At 36.0% G+C, this 20716-nt stretch overlaps 1 protein-coding gene across 2 annotated transcripts; it reads left to right on the top strand.

Annotated features, from left to right (window-relative positions):
* Nucleotides 1–2074: 2074 nt before the first annotated feature.
* LOC127867593 (41 kDa spicule matrix protein-like) lies at nucleotides 2075–14283 on the top strand. Of its 2 annotated transcripts, XM_052408873.1 has the most exons (5): nucleotides 7829–8022; nucleotides 9858–9917; nucleotides 10579–10641; nucleotides 11926–12194; nucleotides 13281–14283. In XM_052408873.1, exons 3-5 carry the CDS (start codon nucleotides 10608–10610, stop codon nucleotides 13335–13337), a joined length of 360 nt encoding a protein of 119 aa, XP_052264833.1. In that variant the 5' UTR covers nucleotides 7829–8022; nucleotides 9858–9917; nucleotides 10579–10607; the 3' UTR covers nucleotides 13338–14283. The 2 variants fall into 2 exon arrangements, with proteins under 2 accessions (XP_052264832.1, XP_052264833.1); XM_052408872.1 differs by lacking the exons at nucleotides 9858–9917; nucleotides 10579–10641 and adding an exon at nucleotides 2075–2295 and having other exon boundaries at nucleotides 7899–8022.
* The last annotated feature ends 6433 nt before the right edge of the window (nucleotides 14284–20716 follow it).

Genomic DNA, 20716 nt, shown 5'->3' with positions numbered 1-20716 from the left:
CCCACCACTCGGGCTGCGTTGCGTTAAAGCGGAGTGATCGTACTTGCATTTGCTTTCCAGCTGTTCCATATAATTATTTGATTTGTTTTATTGCTTCGTTAAGACAATGTGTAATTATTGCGCTGTTTAACTGGAGGGCGCTCTTAAATATGGATACAAAGTCATGCATTCTGTTATCGTGCCCTTGCAATCGGTGTAAAGGGTTCAAAGTACTTGAGTTATGATGTGCCTGGGCGTTGTTGACGGTACAACGAATTTCAATTCAAATGAACATGATATAGGGAACTGATCGGAGTCATCTCTGTCTTATACTTTAAAGTCTTTTAAATGCGGTATTAAAAAAGATCTGGTAACGCTATCATGTAGTCAACTACGCTTTATCCGTCATTTGAGAAATAGGTAAATTCGTCGTTTATATCGGATAAGATCGGCCATTAAGACTATGGGTATAAAAATGCTGGATTTGCTATAGAGCGGAAAAAGCTATTTCCAATTTTATCCTTAATAATTGTGCCTGGGCATTTCGTATGTACTATCGTGACAGTCGATTTCACCGTGGATATATTTTAAATTATCACATGGTATAAAATCGAGATAATCTTTCGTTCTGCTATTGAAATCACAAGACAAAAACAGGAATAATCAAACCTATTTTTTCTAGGTCATAAAAAATTGGGTAATACCGTTAGAATAATAAGTATTGTTATAAATTGTCGATATTTAAGGAGATACATAGGTAAAGTACATAATAACATCGTTAATGTCAACACAATAACAATAAAATCAACACAATCATTATATACGCTTTTAACAGTATTAAGTGATTCTAACTTATTATGTATAAAACACTAATGTCACCATTATTCCGTAAGGTATTTATTAAAAGTTTCCTGGCATACTGTTGCCCCATGATTCAAACAAGTTGGTTATGTCGAACGTTTGTAAATAAGATCTTAATTCGTTATTTCCTTGATGTTTGTTTAAGCCGACAAAGTTCCAATTGAATATACTGCAGTGTTCACAGGTGTTAATGTGTTGGCATTGACCCAATACAATGCGATGGTTGATTGGCTCAGAGTGTCGTCATCCTCGGAGATGTCCGACCGATAAGCGGAAATACTTTGGTAATCATCGGTGACCAAAAGAGAAAGCTTGCTATCGGTAACTGGTGGTCCACATGGTATTTCGCCTTGGTGGTCGGCGAATAGTAGTCAAATTATATTTATAGCGTCGAATTAAGAAGTGTATATAAAACACATACCTTTGAATCTCTGCTTCTTGTCTTGCATACAAAAGGCAATTTATCTTCCTACGCAACTATTAAATAGTTTAAGCATACTACAGTGCATTTGTGTACTCATTACAAAACAATAAACACATATATGGCGTCTTTCTTATTCGGTTCCTTTTTATTTCATATTGCAAAGAGAGGGTCGTGGAACGCATGGAGACAGAAGATCGTTAAAAACGTGAATCTTGTAAATCGCGAACACATTGAGCCGTTTACATACACGCTTGCAAGGCCCGTTTTGAGAGTTTTACATTGCCAGAATGAACACATATTATTTATTAATCTTATGTCGGATGTAAACTAAGGCTGAGAATGTAAAATTGTTTGCAGAAGCCACTGGCCGGTTGAGACAGCTATTTACATCACATATATCGTGGAAAACTGTTCTGTTTTCTCGCCGACAGTATGCCTATAGATATAAATGTAATTGCCGTATGCGTTGGTCGTTGGTGAATACTCGTGTTCGATCTGATTAAGCGGCGTTACGATGTAATGCTTCTTTAAAATCTGCATTTACATGTATTTGAATTGCAAAAGAGCCATAAACTGGACTTCACCCTAGCCACGAGTTCCATCTCAAAACGATGTTAACTACCATCTTTTACTTACATATATCTAGATATAAATGTGTATATAGCACGTAAGAGACATCAAACTTCATTCTAAAAATATTTTTGTTCGAGTCAACGTCACTGATATTTGACACAGGCTAATCAGGGACGACACTTTCCGCTTTGATATTATTTTTCGTTACAAGAAAGTCTATTATAAGCAAAAACAAGTTAAGCCGGAAAGTATCGCCCCTGATTAGCCTGTGCGGACTGCACTGGATAATCTGGGAAGACACTTTACGCACATGCATTTAGCCCCCTTTTCACAAAGCACGGTCCAACTATATAGTGAACGGGCCTCACATAGTGGTCAGCAGGTATTTTAAAACTTGGTCTAAACATCGTTGTCAGAGACTGTTTTGTTTTCCCTCTGAAAACATATACGAACATTTCGTCCTAACTATGTTTCAAACAAACAAACAACAACACTGTTGTGCGATTTGCGAGAGACGCATATATTTTGGCCGCATGTGCACAGAGTTTCAAGACAATCTTGATTTTCATAAAGCAGGTACAGTAATACGAAATTACAAGTATAATTGATGCGCATTTTCATCATGCGCATAAATGTATGCTCAGGTAAAATCTGTAGTAAATATTCAGTAAATTGTGTTTAAAATTAAACCGCATTACGATAAAGCATCAACTACAGATTTAACCATATATTCGTCACAAGAATGGTAGCCGCCCACGAACAACTCCCTTTTATGGTGGGTTTATTCCCTACCTAGGAAGAAACGTGGGGCACGTAGCAATGCACTTAGACCATTCTTCAGAATATCGGAATTACGGCCTTTATCCGAGCATATACATAACATAAAAAATAAAATAAAACAATTATGGATATACAATATATACATAAAAATGTACTCATACAAAACATGAATTTGAATTTGATCTTGCCACGTTGACGCCTTCGCTAGAACTGATTTCTATCGCTATTTATTTCTATAAATAGCAATACACAAAACAAACTCGCAAAACCGGTTTGTTTTCTCATGTCCGTCAGGACAAAAGTACTCCGCTATACGATGTAACGCGGAGTACTATAAGTCCTAACTATGTTTCAAACAAACAAACAACAACACTGTTGTGCGATTTGCGAGAGACGCATATAGACATTACAAAGTATAGTGGATAAAATATCAAATTCAAATTCATACATAGTCATACATAATTTCATCCGTTGTACAAACGAATACACAAATTGTAACAAATTACAACTTTAAGGTTTTTGTAACTGATAATCTTTTATCTATAGAATCTTGAACATAACCGTCTTTTGCTATGTCCGTTTTCCATCTCCCATGTATCTTAAGACATCTTTCAGAAACGCTCGAAGCGTTTGCCACATTAGGGCTCAACTAGCTCGCAGTGAGTGCGTACCAATATCAAGTTCGGGGCCAACTAGTTTTAATTTTTTAACAATACATTCTCTTGCTCTAGTGTAACTTAATTTTTTATCTTTCTTAATTAAGGAAGATACAGCTTTAGAACGAAAAGCTGGTTTAAATAAATACTCATTTGATTCATTAGACAAGTTTGCTAATGACATATATTTTGTTAAAATACCATATGGGCAAGCTGAAGTCGTGCCTTTTGCAATAATAATCTCTGAACCATATAAATGTCGGTTTTGCTATGGTGCACATTAATAACAAAATGATCTGATTTGAATTGTACGTCATTACAACGAAGCTCACTTATTTCATTCATACGCATAAAACCTAGCATATCCTAAAATGATCATAGCTAAATCTCTAACATCAATGACATCAGTAGAATCCTTATACATCAAACATAATGTTTGTATCATTTCTGATGAAAGTACATCTTTCTTGTGAACAGGTTTTGAACACACACGTTTTGAAGCTTCTAATAATTGCTTAACAATGTTATTTTCTGTTGGATCATTTACACCATTCATAGAATGAACCCATTTTATACTGTAGAACACAGATGAAACAACGTTGTTAGATTTTCCGTGATCCATTAATTGAGTCATGTACATTGCCACTGATATGGGTAAGGCTGGCATGGCGACTAATGAATTGTCTTCGCAGTAAGTTTTGAAATGTTCAAAAGAAGAATTATATTTCTTCACCGTATTGTCTGCTCTTGACTGCATCAAATATCCAGCCATTCTGTCCGCCATTTCGTCTCTGTGTTGCCCATGCAAACCTGCGTCCTCTAATCGCTCAGTCAGAGTTCCTCTCAAACCAATACCTGTCAAACATATGTGATATATGCATCAATACATGAATTATGGTATGCATCTTAATGCTATCATATCAAATGATAATCTAGTTTCGCCAAAACAACCGTTATTTCCCTTCCCAGGAATCGTACAATCTCTTCCAATAATGTTACAATCTTTTACAAAATATCTAAATATGCCGTCTGACGAAATTAGCATTGGCCAATAAGGCGAACTGACCCATTTTGGGACAACAAGGGTGCATTTTGCTTTCTCCGATATCATCTTATCGATACAGTTCGGAACCAACCTAGGTGGTGGAACTAACCAATTTACATCGTTTCCCCAATATTGTACTAAGGCATCTACTGCCTCTGTTCCTGGAACCCACCATCGGGAATTAAACCTTCTGCATTTATTGTTTGCATGCGATGCAAATCTGTCAACTGAATGTTTACCCCATATGTTATCTAATGCTATAAAATAACATTTATCTATCTGCCAGTCGTCTGAATCGAAACATCGACTTAAATAGTCGCTCTTTTCATTATCTGCTCTTGGAATCCATTCCGGACATAATGATATCTTATTTTGATCACAAAACATATTTAAATCTAAAGCTATGTCATGGATATCCATTTTTCGACTACCATTCAGTAATATAGATTTTACATTTTTATTGTCTGAATACACTTTTATGTACGAATTTTGTAAAGTATTTCCAAAAGTTTTAACAATTCTGTTAACTGCTTCCGCTTCCCGCCAAGTGGAGCTGCGTGATTTTTCTATATCAGACCAAATGCCAATTACTTCTACATCTTTAACCGCATTATCATCAACCTTTATACAAAAAGGATAAATCTCGTCATCTGTGGTTTTACCATATACTCTACAAACCATCTCTGACAACCGTCTATTATCTTTACCGTCCTCTTCTACGGGCTTACCATATTCGCTATGGCTCCTTTGCGGGAGCCATGTATTGCAATCTTTGTCCACTTCCGGGGACCAAATCATACCTTTTTTGCTCACTTCCGGGAGGCATCTTACTGAATCTGTGTCCACTTCCGGGGATAATAACATACCATTTCTGCTCACTTCCGGGAGCAATCTACTAGGCTCTATGTCCACTTCCGGGGACCATAGCATACGCTCTCTGCTCACTTCCGGGAGCAGTCTACTAGGCTCTATGTCCACTTCCGGGGACCATAGCATACGCTCTCTGCTCACTTCCGGGAGCAATCTACTAGGCTCTATGTCCACTTCCGGGGACCATAGCATACGCTCTCTGCTCACTTCCGGGAGCAATCTACTAGGCTCTATGTCCACTTCCGGGGACCATAGCATACGCTCTCTGCTCACTTCCGGGAGCAATCTACTAGTCTCCATGTCCACTTCTGGGGACAATAGCATAATCTTTCTGCTCACTTCCGGGAGCGATAACATACCTTTTATATCCGTATGCAAAGTTTTATCTTGAAAACCAACTTCCGGTGGATACGTGTCTTTACGTAATGTTACAACACAATTTGTTGTCTCATCTTCAGGACTCAGAGACCGTGAGTACATACCTTTACTCTGTTCGTCAAGTGAATACATCAAATTGCTCAAATTTTCTCGTTTATTTCCATGAAAGTCGTAGACTTGAATATCATTTTGTCTATCTACCTGAAAGCTACAACTTTCTATAAAACCTCCATAACCTGTGCTACTTGCATCAGCAAATATATTAAACAAACACACTTGATTGTGTTTGAAATATTTTCCACTGCTGTTTAATTTCCTAGCGTTTTCTTTCCAGAACGTAAGTTCGGAAATAGCTTGCTCTGTCACAATAATGGGAGCTCTCCAACTAGCTCTGGTATTTATGCAATTGAATAAATGTCTTGTTAACAACCTAACTTTATTTCCAACAACACTCTGAAGTGAAATTATCTGCCCTACAATGCTAGCTACGAATCTTACTGGCACTGTTTTTTCTCTCGTTTGATGAATTTGATAGATCATCGAATCAATACTCTTTTCTAGTCTAGCCACTCTGTTTTCAGTAATGAACAACCGATTTGTATGCATATCGAGCACATGCCCTAGCCATTCTACTCTCTGAGAAGGAATCCAATTACATTTATCTTCGGCTAATAAAAACCCAAAATCTACCAGGGTATTTCTCGTAAATTCACTGGCACACAATGCTCTCTCATATACTACATTTCCGCCAATACCATCATCCAGAAACATAACTATTTTAAGTCCTTTTGATCTAAGTAATGCTACTACAACTCTAAGCAGTTTAGTAAATATATGACCGGCTGTTTTTATGCCGAATGGAAGCGAGTTAAACACATAATAACACTGTTTGCTATTGTCTTAATAGCTAAAACCTAAATATTTTCTATGTTCCATGAATATATCAATGTGATGATATGCTCCTATAATATCGAAAGTAAATAAAAAAGGAATTTTTCTCAAACAAAGTTTCAGCAACTTTAATGTCTTCAAATTTTACTTTAAACTGGTGCAAGTGTGGATTAATATACCTACAATCTAGAACTAATCGTGGCTTCCCTTTCTTATTAAATGCTACTGTAAGCGGATTAACAATATGTGGAATCTCGTTACATCTTGAAACAATACCTTTGTCTAATAAAGCTTTTATTTCGCTTTCTACAAATACGGAATTTACTCTCGCTGAGTAATTATTTTTCACCTGAGAATGTTCAGGTACAGTTATAAATGGAAGCTTGTACCCACCACTTACTACATCTAAAATAAACTTACTATCAGTAGCCTCTTGCCACTTGGCCACGTGTGCCTTCAGTCTACTAACCGGAGAACTTCCGGTATCAATCTCTTTATTAATAGGATCCTTTAGATCAATTTCTGTGTTTACATGTTTAAGTACGATACCTTTTTCCGACGGAATAGGAACTACCCATTTTATGGATAGCGGTGTCCCAAACATAAAACTACTTATCTTATTGTTAGAGCTGCTTGCTGGACATTCAGCTGCCCCTTTCCAATGCCCCGGCTTGCCACAAGCGAAACACAGCCCTGGGCGTCTCAACGGCTGTCTCATCGACATCCCCTGGGTTGCATTGTTTTGTGCAACCATCGGCTTCCGGTACGGCCCATTGCGCGCGCCTCGTGATTTTTTCGATTTTTCCGCTTTTAACTTTTTGTTTGCCCGCGCCTCTGCCCTGTACATCCTCTTTTCGTCTTCGGAGTCAGATGCCAGCGGGTTGGACTCGTATTCGCTTACGAACCTCCACCCCAACTCTGATTCGTCAGCTAAACGTATTAGCTTCTGTCGGTGAGCCACCATAGCTTTGACTTCCGCGATTTTGTTTCGCGTTTCTTCAATATTTCTATTCGACAACGAACTTTCTACTTCCTCTAATGCCAAATTTACTTTCGCATTATGCTTAAATTGCTCTTCACTTGATTTTCGTTTAAAAGATGGTATACCTGATACAATGTTCGAAATTTGAGTTAACTGAGTAACATTAGTTTTTTAACTTATCTTTTCTACAATGCGTTCCAGGTCATGAAGCATTGCATTCTTATGTTCAGTTAAAGAAGATTTCAACTTTTCATCGACTATTTCGCTGATCAGGTGTATATGTTCCTCCATTTTCGGTGCACGATCTTGCCACGTTGACGCCTTCGCTAGAACTGATTTCTATCGCTATTTATTTCTATAAATAGCAATACACAAAACAAACTCGCAAAACCGGTTTGTTTTCTCATGTCCGTCAGGACAAAAGTACTCCGCTATACGATGTAACGCGGAGTACTATAATTTGCAACCATGAGGCTGTGGTCCACATGTTTGATATTTGTGTGCGTGGTCGCTTATGTTGTTGCTTTTCCCAGAAAGGCAAACGTTGACAAAAGGTGGCATTTCCTTGTACCTGTTTTGCAAGGTAAGTGACGCTCTATGTTTATTTATTTCTAGACTGCTTGTTAATTTGATATTTTCCGAACAACTCCTGACTTTTTGTGCCGCCGACCAAACTGTTTTATTCCAGGTTGTGTTTTTAATAATGTTCCACCACTAAATCATTGATGCTAAAAGTTATTTTTAGTTTTCGACTGTCTTCGATCACATTCGAAACATTAACTTAAAGGTTAACTTAAATAAACATAACGAAAAATGTTTACGACATATTTGTAAGATGCCATGATGTCTTCGCATTTCCCCCACAGGGATCGTTAGGTAAAAAATACTATTTTATACTATATACATATATACAAGGGATACAACTGTCAAATTTCCTGCACAACATCATGGTCTGAACAATAGCAAAAAAATCGCTTCCAAAAGCAATAATTACACCAAAAAAACTGTATAACAACAGCTCAGACATTTATCTATCAGATAACAACTATGTTTATAGCAGTAAAAGTGTTCATAGTTGTGTTTGAAACTAAAGTTTCATGAAAAACGGTAAAATTTTCGAAATGCGACACAGGTGTGCACACCCACTTTGACACATTTTGTTTCATAATTTAATAATTACAGAGAAGTTGAGCAAATTTTACCTTGTTTTATTATCCATAGACACTTTATTAATAAAAGTAGACACCTTCCATAATTGCATGTAACTGCATATATGTAAAACACCGTAAATATTAAATTTGTTTACATTTCTACTATCTTCAAGGATGTGTATGCAATTTGTCAGGTAATATTAGGTAGAACGTGAATGGCTGGATTTATTACTGCAGTGGAATTTCAACCAATCAAATCGCATGTTAGAAATACATGTGAACTATCCAAAATGAAAGTAAAACATTGTCATTGTGAAATTGAAGCAGATTGATATGAATTTCTAGCAAAATATGCTCACTAAATAGTAATTATGTTCTATTTTACTATGAAAAATAACTATCCAAGGAATATGTACCAGCAAAAGAGCTTTATAACAAAGGAATACGAAAATTACTTCTAGAATTCTCAGTTTTCAGCTGTGCACACCTGTGTCCAATTAAGGATTTTTGAGCATTTTGAATGAAACTTTCTCTCTTAGTTCAATGAAAAACTTGTTCTTTATTGCCAAGTGTATTTTTTTCTGAAAGATAAATGTCTTGGCTGTTGTAATACAGTTTAATTGGTGTATTTATTGCGTTTGGAAGCAAATTTTTCGCTATTGTTTACACCATGGTTGTGTGCAGGAATTTTCACAGTTGTATCCCTTGTATATATGAGTAGTATAATAGAATATTTTTACTTAACGGTCTCTATGATTTCCCCTATACAGTTGGAAATAAATAATGTTTTGTGAAAGGATAACGGACAATACTAACCATACGATTTGAGATGTTAGTGGTAGTAAATAACTAAATGATCAAAGCTCTATCGAATACACCAAGTATGCAGTGGTGTGTTATTATTTCGGTAATCGTGATCGGTTTCTTACGTGAAATAATTTATTGCATAATATTCACTACCTGGTTATATGCGGTACAGTGTTTAAATATAATTTAAAATTGATTAAAATCCCAAAACAGTGCACCTGATTTATAATTTGAACTCGCCATGCATTTCCAGTGTTTGGTGTTTGATTAATGACAACATTTTCTTAAATTAAGTAAAACAATAAAACCTGTATTTACTATCTTTCTTATTCTTTCTTATATTGTGGCACAAAATAAACCAATCACTTTCAAATGAAATAAATTTTCAATTTTTCGAGAAATGGTTTCATTTCAATTTGTTTCACTCACTGTTTATTAATAGCCACTTCGTTTTGTCCAGCAAAAACGCCCGCAACATTAACATTAGAAGAAAACCTATGGCCTCCCGGATTAATGGAATGTTAGTAAGATAATTAAGTGTTTCTTCAATAGGCATTGAATATCATTTTCAAATATTCCCGCCTAAAATAAAGTTATATCCAAATGTTTATTTTTTATGATCTTGAATAGCCTTTCGTTATTATAAACTACTTAGCATGTTCAAAACATTACATGAACACATGGTTCCACAAAATGAACACATCGTTCCACAAAATGGAACACATCGTTCCACAAAATAAACGCATCGTTCCACAAAATGAACACATCGTTCCACAAAATGAACACATCGTTCCACAAAATGAACACATCGTTCCACAAAATGATCACATCGTCCCACAAAATGAACACATCGCCCCACACAATAAACACATCGTTCCATAAAATGAACACATCGTTCAACAAAATGAACGCATCGTTCCAACTTCCACATAATGAACGCATCGTTCCACAAAATGAATGCATTGTTCCATAAAATGAACGCATTGTTCCAACTGCCACACAATGAACGCATCGTTCCACAAAATGAATGCATCGTTCCACAAAATGAACGCATTGTTCCAACTGCTACAAAATGAACATATCGTTCCACAAAATGAGCACGCACTTTTAATGCATGTTGTACATTTCACCTGTAGTAGATAAATGTCAAAACTACTCAACCGTAAATCTTAAAATTGCAGTAAACTCCCTGTACGCAAAATGTTAGGAAATGGGGCTCTTCACGAGGGCTTATCCTAGCAAAGGTAAGTAGAGGTCTATGTTCTGAATACCAATACAAGAGAAGGTATGTAGAGGTCTATGTTCTGAATACCAATACAAGAGAAAGTATGTAGTGGTCTAATGTTCTTAATAACAATAGTAGTGAAGGTATGTAGAGGTCTAATGTTCTGAATAACAATAGTAGTGAAGGTATGTAGAGGTATATGTTCTTAATACCAATACAAGAGAAAGTATGTAGAGGTCTCATGTTCTGAATACCAATACAAGAGAAGGTATGTAGAGGTCTAATGTTCTTAATAACAATAGTAGTGAAGGTATGTAGAGGTCTAATGTTCTGAATACATATACTAAAGAAGGTATGTAGGGGTCTTATGTTCTGAATACATATGCTAGAGAAGGTATGTAGGGGTCTTATGTTCTGAAACCATATACTAGAGAAGGTATTTAGGGGTCTAATGCTCTGAATACCAATACGAGAGAAGGTATGTATGGGTCTAATGTTCTGATTACCAATACAATAGAAGGTATGTAGAGGTCTAATGTTCTGAATACCTATGCTAGAGAAGGTATGTAGTGGTCTAATGTTCTGAATACCAATACTAGAGAAGGTATGTAGTGGTCTAATGTTCTGAATAACAATAGAACAGAAAGTATGTAGAGGTCTAATGTTCTGAATAACAATAGTAGTGAAGGTATGTAGAGGTCTATGTTCTGAATAACAATAGAACAGAAGGTATGTAGTGGTCTAATGTTCTGAATAACAATAGAACAGAAGGTATGTAGTGGTCTAATGTTCTGAATACATATACTAAAGAAAGTATGTAGGGGTCTAATGTTCTGAATACATATGCTAGAGAAGGTATGTAGTGGTCTAATGTTCTGAATACCTATGCTAGAGAAGGTATGTAGTGGTCTCATGTTCTGAATACCTATACTAGAGAAGGTATGTAGGGATCTAATGTTCGGAAAACCAATATTAGAGAAGGTATGTAGAGGTCTAAAGTTTTAAATACCAATAATAGAGAAGGTATGTAGAGTTCTAATGTTCTTATATTTAACCACTTTTTTTAAGTTGTACGCTGTTCCAACTACCTACAATGTTCATTTAATCATTGTCAAAAGAAGTTCGTGATGCCATTAATTGTTTTTGATTTGTACAATTTAAAGATAAGCCATTGTTTTAAATTAAATGAAATTAAATGGAAAACTTAGCATTTTTCTGAGTAAAAACATCTAGACCCACCTCTACGAGCAGAAAATCGACAGGAGCCTAGTGCTGGAAATTGTATAGAAATGTGATATTACAGGAACGGATGCGGAAATGGAAACACGTGAGGACTTTGAACCTGTTCCGGACATTGGAAGGAAACCGGACAGTGGACGGCATCCGGGAAGTGGAAGGCAACCGGGCAGTGGAAACGAATCGGGCAGTGGAAACGAACCGGTCAGTGAAAACGAACCGGGCAGTGCAAACGAACCTGGAAGTGGAAACGAACCTGGAAGTGGAAACGAACCGGGCACGGAAACGCTAGAACTTGCTTGCGAACAGTGTTCAAGAGAGATAAAAGACACGAAGGTACATGCACAAGATATTGTTAAAGCTGGTAATCTATGCTACAGTAATGACACTGATGTTGGATTACATACAGCCCTACTATAAACGGTTTACATTAGCCCATTTCAAATACTAATTGCAAGACGCATTATTGTTAAGCGATCACTAAATGCATTGAAAATGCAATATTCATAAACCAAACGTTATCAGCTTTTTCAATATTCAAAGTTAAGCTTTAGAAAAGTACAGGTATTCAGCACACTGGGTAAGTGCCGAATTCGCCTCTGTCCAAAATCGGCCGTCCTCTTCAAACTAGCATTGCAAAACGTATTATACATCACGTTAGTAATTTGGGCTCGCATGTGGAATGTTTTCTACTTATATTTGCGTTTTGCGTCAGCAGAATTTTTAAGGTTTTTCATCGAGCTAGTTTGGCTTCAATTACTTTAGACAGATTCCATTCAAACTTGCCATTTTCATTTTCACATTTTACATGTAAGGTTTATTGACAAGGTACAGCTCATTACCAAGACACAAATCACTATTCTTCCCCTTTTGATTGCAATTAAGTTGGACAGGGTCAAACTGACTTTCTAACAACGGCAACATGCTATTTCACGATATTAAGATATTAAAATGATACATTACTACCCCGCGTATAATCAATACCTCTATTGAGATTTTTTCTTGATTTACATGATTCACCATTATTTACAAACTTATGTTTCGAAGTTACAAACGTATGGATTTTAATTACATACGTATGCTTGTTAGATACACACGTATGCTTGTTAGTTACACACGCATGCTTGTTAGTTACACACGTATGCTTGTTAGTTACACACGTATGCTTGTTAATTATAAACGTATGCTTTTTAGTTACAAACGTATGTTTGTTAGTGTTAGTTACAAACGTTTTCTTGTTAGTAACAAACGTATGCTTTTTAATTACAAACCAATGCTTGTTAGTTACAAACGTTTGTTTGTTAGTTACAAACGTATGTATTACGTATGCTTGTTATTAACAAACGAATGCCTGTTAGTTAAAAACGAATGCTTGATGATACCGTTTCACGCTGTAACTCTTTCATACCAAATTGATTTCAGCGAAGTTATGCACAGCGCAGAGGATCATCTGGAACATTTTCGTGGTATGGTAAATGACTATCGGGTATTGGAGTTTATGAAGGCTCTACAATGGACATTTATATAATTGACGTGGCGGATGCTATTTGGTAGTTTAAACTATGATTCTTTATCTGGACAAACGTTGTTAAAACAGTTTCGATATATATATGTTACATATAGTAATATCTTTTTATGTTCCCCCACCACTATAGTGGGGACATATTGTTTATGCCCTGTCTGTTGGTTTGTGTGTTTGTGTGTTTGTTTGCGTCAAACTTTAACATTTGCCATAACTGTTGCTATATTGAAGATAGTAACTTGATATTTGGCATGCATGTGTATCTCATGGAGCTACACATTTTGAGTGGTGAAAGATCAAGGTCGTTCTTCAAGCTCAATGATATATGCCTAAATGACTAAAGAAATGGATGGTTACAAAACCGGAGTTGGATAAGTTTCAACTTTTCATGACTTGTTTAACCGTGCATGGCATAAAACTTGCTTACAACTTCATTCATGCTCTTGTCCATTTAAAAGCACAGGCAAGCAGGTCGTTGTTTATGGAAGGACTAGTCAATGATGATAGGTTATCCGCAAAAGCAATGGCCCCATCCTATAAACCGTCTAGCGACGCGTAACAAAGCTATAGCAAATGCTAGATCTGTTTTAAAGAATGCTTTTCAAATGGATATATAATTGCATTGGTTAAACAATCGATTTTATTTTTTTTAAGTATTAAGATTAATATTTTTACTGAGTTTCAGTTTCTTATCCTGAAAATATAAATCTTGTGACCACTGGGGTATTAACCACATGTAATTGTTTCCCCAGTGGCATTATTTGAAAAAAAGTTGGTATTTAACCACAAAAACAACACGACAACACTAAACACTGGACCGTTTGGATTAAGAAAAGGCTTTTTTAAAATTTTCACCATATTCGTAGTCATACTAAATATGCACATAAAAACTTACAAACCCTTTGGCCTTGCTGTTTCAGATGAGAAGATTATAAGCTGTCACTATACATTTATTCATATAAGGAAAACAGTTATCCCAAGGGCCGTACTTCATGAGCATAATCCGAACTCTGTCGGTAGAGAACAACTATATGATGTTTAATAGAATTGTAAATACCAAACCGTTTGGTCTTTCCCTTTAAGAGATTTGAATTAAAAAGTTTTCATTACAAACATATTAGGCAAACAAGTTCCCCGCAGTGCTGAACAATGTTTGAAACAATTTGTGTAGATATCTACAAGATGTTACATAGCAAATATATAATCCCTGTCCCTTTACGGTTTCAGATAAAAATTAATTATTAAAGTTATTTTCTATTAAGTTTGTAACAAGTTATTTGAACCCTGCATCATGGCCTGTTGTCACACCAGGGCTATGACTTGCGGACACTTAAAAGAGGACCAGTATACGATACCACATTTAACATACAAAACTTAGTGGCCTTGCGATTTTAGAGATTTTGACGGTTTTTCGTACACCTATAAATACAGATATTATGAAAACAAGTTAAACCCAGTGCTCAGCAGTTTTTACCCCAGAGGCATGATTTGAACAAATTTAATATAGGACTCTTTAAACTTTGTCTTGTTCTGTGAAAGCTGGTTATAGTGCATGTGCGTAAAGTGTCGTCCCAGATTAGCCTGTGCAGTCCGCACAGGCTAATCAGGGACGACACTTTCCGCCTAAACTTGATTTTCGGTAAGGAGGGACTTCCTTGAAACTAAAAAAACCATTAAAGCGGAAAGTGTTGTCCCTGATTAGCTTGTGCGTACTGCACAGGCTAAATGCACAGGCTAATTTGGGACGACACTTTACGCACATGAATTAAGCCTAGTTTCCTCAGAACAAGACACATATACATACATGGAAAACCGATAACCGCCCCCGGCGGGGCTGATATTTACCCTAGGGATATTATTAAAAGGGAATTTTTCACAGATGTGGGCATGTATACATTGAAGATTGTCAGTAAATGGTAAATTGATACATGTAAACATCGGATCTAACTATCTCTAGGACAAAATGAGAATACAATTAAATAATGAAAAGTAATCCTCAACTCGGCACGAACCACTGATCATTGGAGTAAACATCTACAGTAGCACATAAAGACCTCGGTCTTCCGTGCTCAAACCTTAAGTGGGTTTTTTTATACTCAAAGTCAACAATCCTCGTAGTGGATTACAATATATCGATGACAACAGAACTTTGAAAATTATTCACTCGTTTGTAACGCTTTATAATTTTCAGGTTTTTACATTGACAAATTAATGGGGCGTGCCAAAACTATGGCAAACAAACTACCAAACATAACTTGACGAAAATACACATGGTTATTACAAAATTTTGGTGAGTTGAACAAGAGCCAGCAGACGTTTGACTTTTTTTGCCAATTAGGTACGTGTAAATAGAAGAGTTGTTTATTTACTAAAATTAAAGCAGCCGTTTCACGTTTTGGTAAATTAACAAAATTAAAAAAATGTTTAAAATTCGCAAATTTTCGTTGTAATTCTGATATTTGTGAGAATACAGTAAAACTGAACATTTGTCATGCTCTAAAATGTCAATTACATGCATCTTTGGCGATTTAAAAACCTAGAAAATATAAAGCGTTGCAACGCGAAACGATTAAATAATTTGAGAGTTCGGTTGTTTTCGTTATATTTTGTGATACTACAAGGATGGCGTATATAAAGTATAAAATACCTCACTCATTGTATGAGAACGGATGGTCGGGTGGTCTAAGCGATAGACTTACTTCAGGGGTCAGTGGTTCGAGCCCAGTTTAGGGTGACTTTTTATTTAATTTTATTCTTTTTATACTGGATGTTGTTAGATCCAATGTTTACATTTATCAATATAAAGCATTTAATGATAAACTTCAATACATTCCAAAATCTGTGAAAAGGTCCCTTAAGTTTAACAATTTTGGCGGGGATAAATGCTGAATCAGACGTGACGTTGGGTACACATTATGGAAGTTCAACATTACAACCATATTTGTTTTGGTATTTTGCAGTGGTGAAACAAGAATTTAAGTTTGAACACAACCGTCTTCTTACACAATTTTATGAATTTTAAAAACTGCGTCGGTATGAATTTCAAAGACTGGGTCGATATGAATTTCACAAACTGTGTCATTATGAATTTCAACATCTGGGTCGATATAAATTTCAAAATCTGGGTCGATATGAATTAAAAAAAAATTGGCCGTTATTGATTTCAAAAAAGTTTGTTAAGAATTTCAGAAACGACTTGTTGTGATTTTCAAAAACTTGGTCGTATGAATTTCAAAAATTGGGCCGTTTTTAAATTCAAAAACTGGATAGTTATAAATTTTGAAAATTGGCCGTTATCAATTTCAAAAACGGGTGGTTAAGAAAGTCCAAAACAGTTGTTATGAATTTCAAAAACTGGGTAGTTATGAATTTTGAAACCCGAGTCGTTTATATTTAACAATCTTGGTGTTTATGATGTCCATGAAGTGAACACAAATTAATCGACAGTATAACACATAATTGTATTAATCTATTCTCGTGCATATGAGACAATTAGTTATTACATCAACATTTAAAGAGCTATAAACAGCTAAACAAAAAATTAAAAAAAATAAAAAAAATTAAAAAAATGGGTCGTTATAAATTTCAAACCTGTGTTTTTATGAATTGTAATAGTTGTGTCGTTATGAATTACAAAAAGCTGGGTCGTTATTTACTTCAAAACCTGGATCGTTATGAATTTCAATAACTACATGTAGGTCGTAATACATTACAAAAGAGCACCGACTAGCGAGTGCAGACCGCTCTTCTGTTTTTCTTTCTAAAGGCGAATGGACCTATCTCAACTCTTCAATCACAAATGGGGGAAGTGGTGGGGGTTGAGAAGGGTGTATGATGTGGTGGTGTGGTCATTTATTACAGTATCTTTCAAAAATAAGAAAAACATAATTGTTGGGGGGGGATTTTTGTTCGGAGGGGGATTCTGGGGTGGGGCGTGGATGATGATTTGGATATAGTCTATTGTGGTATGTAAGGTAAGGGTTGTTTTGTCAAAGTTTGAATCAAATCTGATCATATATAAAGAAGTTATGGCAATTTTTGCAAATTTTAATATTTTCACCTTCACAGTCAAGGTCATTGAAAGGTCAAGGTCAAATGCAACTTGCCAGATACAGGGCCCTCATGATAGTATGAAAGTATTTGAAGTTTAAAAGCAGTAGCCTTGATACTTTAGAAGTAAAGTGAATATAACACAAAATGTAACCCAATATCCAAAGCTACTAAGTAAAAAAAGGGCCATAATTCCGTCAAAATGCCAACCAGAGTTATGCAACTTGTCCTGTACAGTTCCCTTATGTTTGTTAGCGAGTGTTACAAGTCTGAAAGCAATAGCTATGATACTTTAGGAGTTAAGTGGACAAAAACACAAAACTTAACAAAATTGTCATTTTTCTAAGTATAAAAAGGGCCATAATTCTGTCAAATGCCAGTCAAAGTTACATAACTTTGCCTGCACAGTCCCCTTATGATAGTAAGTGTTGCAAGTATGAATGCAATAGCTTTGAAACTTTAGGAATAAAGTGGACCTAAACACAAAACTTAACCAAATTTTAAATTTTCTAAGTATTAAAAGGGCACATTATTCTGTCAAAATGCCAGCCAAAGTTATCAAACTTTGCCTGCCCAGTCCCCTCATGATAATAAGTAAGTGTGTCATGTTTGAATGCAATAGCTTTTATACTTAATGAGTAAAACAGACCTAAACACAAAACTTAACCGTACGCCGCCGCAAACGCCGACGCTCAGGTGATGACAATCGCTATTTTTTTTCAAAAAATGAATGAGCTAATAAAAAGTACCCGGAGTATAATCTGATGCCTTTAAGCCCTCCAAATGATTTAAACGATCTGTTATACGCTCAAATGCTACTTTTTTATAACGCCTGAGCCAACAATGACCGATAAAGCCTGCCTGCCCTTACCTACTATCTGGGTGCAACTTCAAGGCATCTGCCGCCGAGTATCCTAGCGCAGCCTTTTTTATGTCCATGTAGTGGTTGTTGAACGATGATGATGTAGTTTTCCGTCATGTCGAAGCTGTGGAAGTAATGCATGTGGTCCAATATGAGGAAGGTACGTGCGCAACGATGTTTTCTGACGCATCGAGCAAACAGCTGGCAGATCTGTGTGGAATTATCTAGTTTATGATAATGGTAACTTTTAAAGTGATTTTGCATTTAGAAAAATACACATCACGGCGAGAATTATAAACAATGTGAATATAAATGCATATAAATAAATAAATAATGTATATAATGATATAAAACAATAGGACAAAGGCAAATTCGTTGATTTGATATCCCCCACCATAGAAAGCTCGTTAGTTGATGGGTGCAAACCCTATGTATTTGGTATAATCTTAAAAACATATTTAAGAGTCTGATAATCGTTTTTATTCATTGCAGTTCTCCTTATTGATATATATACATCCATGCAGTTTTATTTTGAAATATTGTTGCGTATCTGATTTATAGCCCTGCTACACATTCAAGTAACACAACGCAAAAACAACAAAGGGCAATAACTCTTATCTAGGAAAGTTTTAGGTTTTGGTTCTTATGCATGGCACTTCTTCTCAAATGATATCGATACACCCATGACGTTTCATGTTAAAGTCTCGTATGGTATCTGAGAAACAGCCCTTAAAACTAACATAAAAAAACACACACAGAAACACAACACAAATAGCAATAACTTTTATTTACTAAAGTGTAGGGTTATTGTTCATGCCCATGGAACCCCTCCTCTGACATTTATATATATTTACAAAGCCAATTCCATATCCCTCCACGTTAAGCGGGAAAAAGTATATTCTTTGAAATAAGCACAAACATATGATATCAAAGACCCGTTTTTCTGACAGGCGTGTTACTACAGTTGGCAACCCTTTCTTAAACACGTGAACGACGTTATACACAGTGCCATCTGCGTCGATGTGCGCGAGCGCGGTTGCCATGCCAACCGTTGTCAGCTCTTTTAGGTCAAGCTGCAACAATAAATATTAGCCTCGCTATGGGAAAACGGGATTTAATCCATGTGAATTCTGGGTCGTCCTAGACTAGCCTGTGCAGTCGCCTTATCATAATAACGAACGACACGATCGCTTTATTGAATTGTATTGTTAACAGGAAGTCTCTTCTCAGCGAAAATAAATGTTAGAAGGAATAATAAAACAATTCTTAGTCTGACTGAACAAATTATAATGGACACTTAACGCAAATGCATTATTAAGCCCATTTTTTTTCAAAACAATGCTCAATTCAACATAGTGATTCATCCATGCGCCTTGCGTACCTTTTTATTTCGGACCAGTGTTTCAGGATCAATCTGGTTCCAATAGTTGGTGTCGTTTGCGGCGAAGAGCTTGTCGTTGAAAAGTATTATGTTAACAGACGTGTTGTCTGTCATAGCTCAAGAAGAAAAGTACATGAGGAACCTATGGATGCAAACGTAGATTTGAGTCGCGCCCTGCGAAAACGTGTCTTATTCATGTGTGTATAGAATCGTCCGAGCAAAGTTTGCGCTGTAATGGAATTTTGTTTTTAACGGAAGTTAATTCTTCAGGGTTCGGTCTCGCCCCGATATGGTTTCCACAGAACCGTATATCCCTTATCGGGTCAGTAACCTTCCCTGTAACGATTATATCACGCCAACTACTTTCCATCTCATCAAAATAACAAGGAGTAGGCGTGATATAATCGTTACAGGATAAGTTACTGACCCGATCCGGGATATAATACTGCCCCATATAGTTTACTGACAACATATAGAATATATGGGTTCAGTATGTGACTTCAAACAGCCAATGAGAGAAGAGTATATTGTAGATGGCGTGATATAGTCTAATATGGGACGACACTTGAATCACATGCATAAAGCCATTTTTTTCCAAACATAACAACGTTTGAAGATGAATTTTATGTAAGAACTGTTACCTTAGATGTAACTATGTTTTGTAGAAAAACTTCACAATTTAAAGAGAGAGCGCATGAATTAACTGCGAAAAGAACATTTATAGAGAAAAACGTAAACAAAACAAGACACATAAAGACAAAATATATGTCAAGCAGGACAGAAAACAGATTTTAAGAGAAAATCCTAGGTAGAAAAAGTTCTTGGAGAGATTGACATTGAAACAATTATCATATGTCATTATGGTGCTGTTGACAAAACTGGGATTTAGGTACTGACACATCCTGGCGAGGCTGATTACATGCGCATATACACCAGAAACACACGCGCAACTGTTCGAACTGTGTGTGTTTAACAAAAAGTACCTTAACTTGTATTCGATATCTAACACCACACGGGAATGTGTTTATCTCGATATGTTATTG

Source organism: Dreissena polymorpha, chromosome 2 (assembly GCF_020536995.1).
Source record: "Dreissena polymorpha isolate Duluth1 chromosome 2, UMN_Dpol_1.0, whole genome shotgun sequence".
Taxonomy (NCBI): domain Eukaryota; kingdom Metazoa; phylum Mollusca; class Bivalvia; order Myida; family Dreissenidae; genus Dreissena; species Dreissena polymorpha.
The sequence above is the reverse complement of the archived record's forward strand: the minus strand, read 5'-3'. Positions and strand labels throughout refer to the sequence as shown.

Excerpts from the sequence above, each read along its gene's own strand:
- LOC127867593 (XM_052408872.1), top strand. The coding sequence starts at position 7,908 with ATGAGGCTGTGGTCCACATGTTTGATATTTGTGTGCGTGGTCGCTTAT. Across the intron at positions 8,023-11,925 it reads CCTTGTACCTGTTTTGCAAG|GAACGGATGCGGAAATGGAA; the intron begins GTAAGTGACGCT and ends GTGATATTACAG. Across the intron at positions 12,195-13,280 it reads GAGAGATAAAAGACACGAAG|CGAAGTTATGCACAGCGCAG; the intron begins GTACATGCACAA and ends AATTGATTTCAG.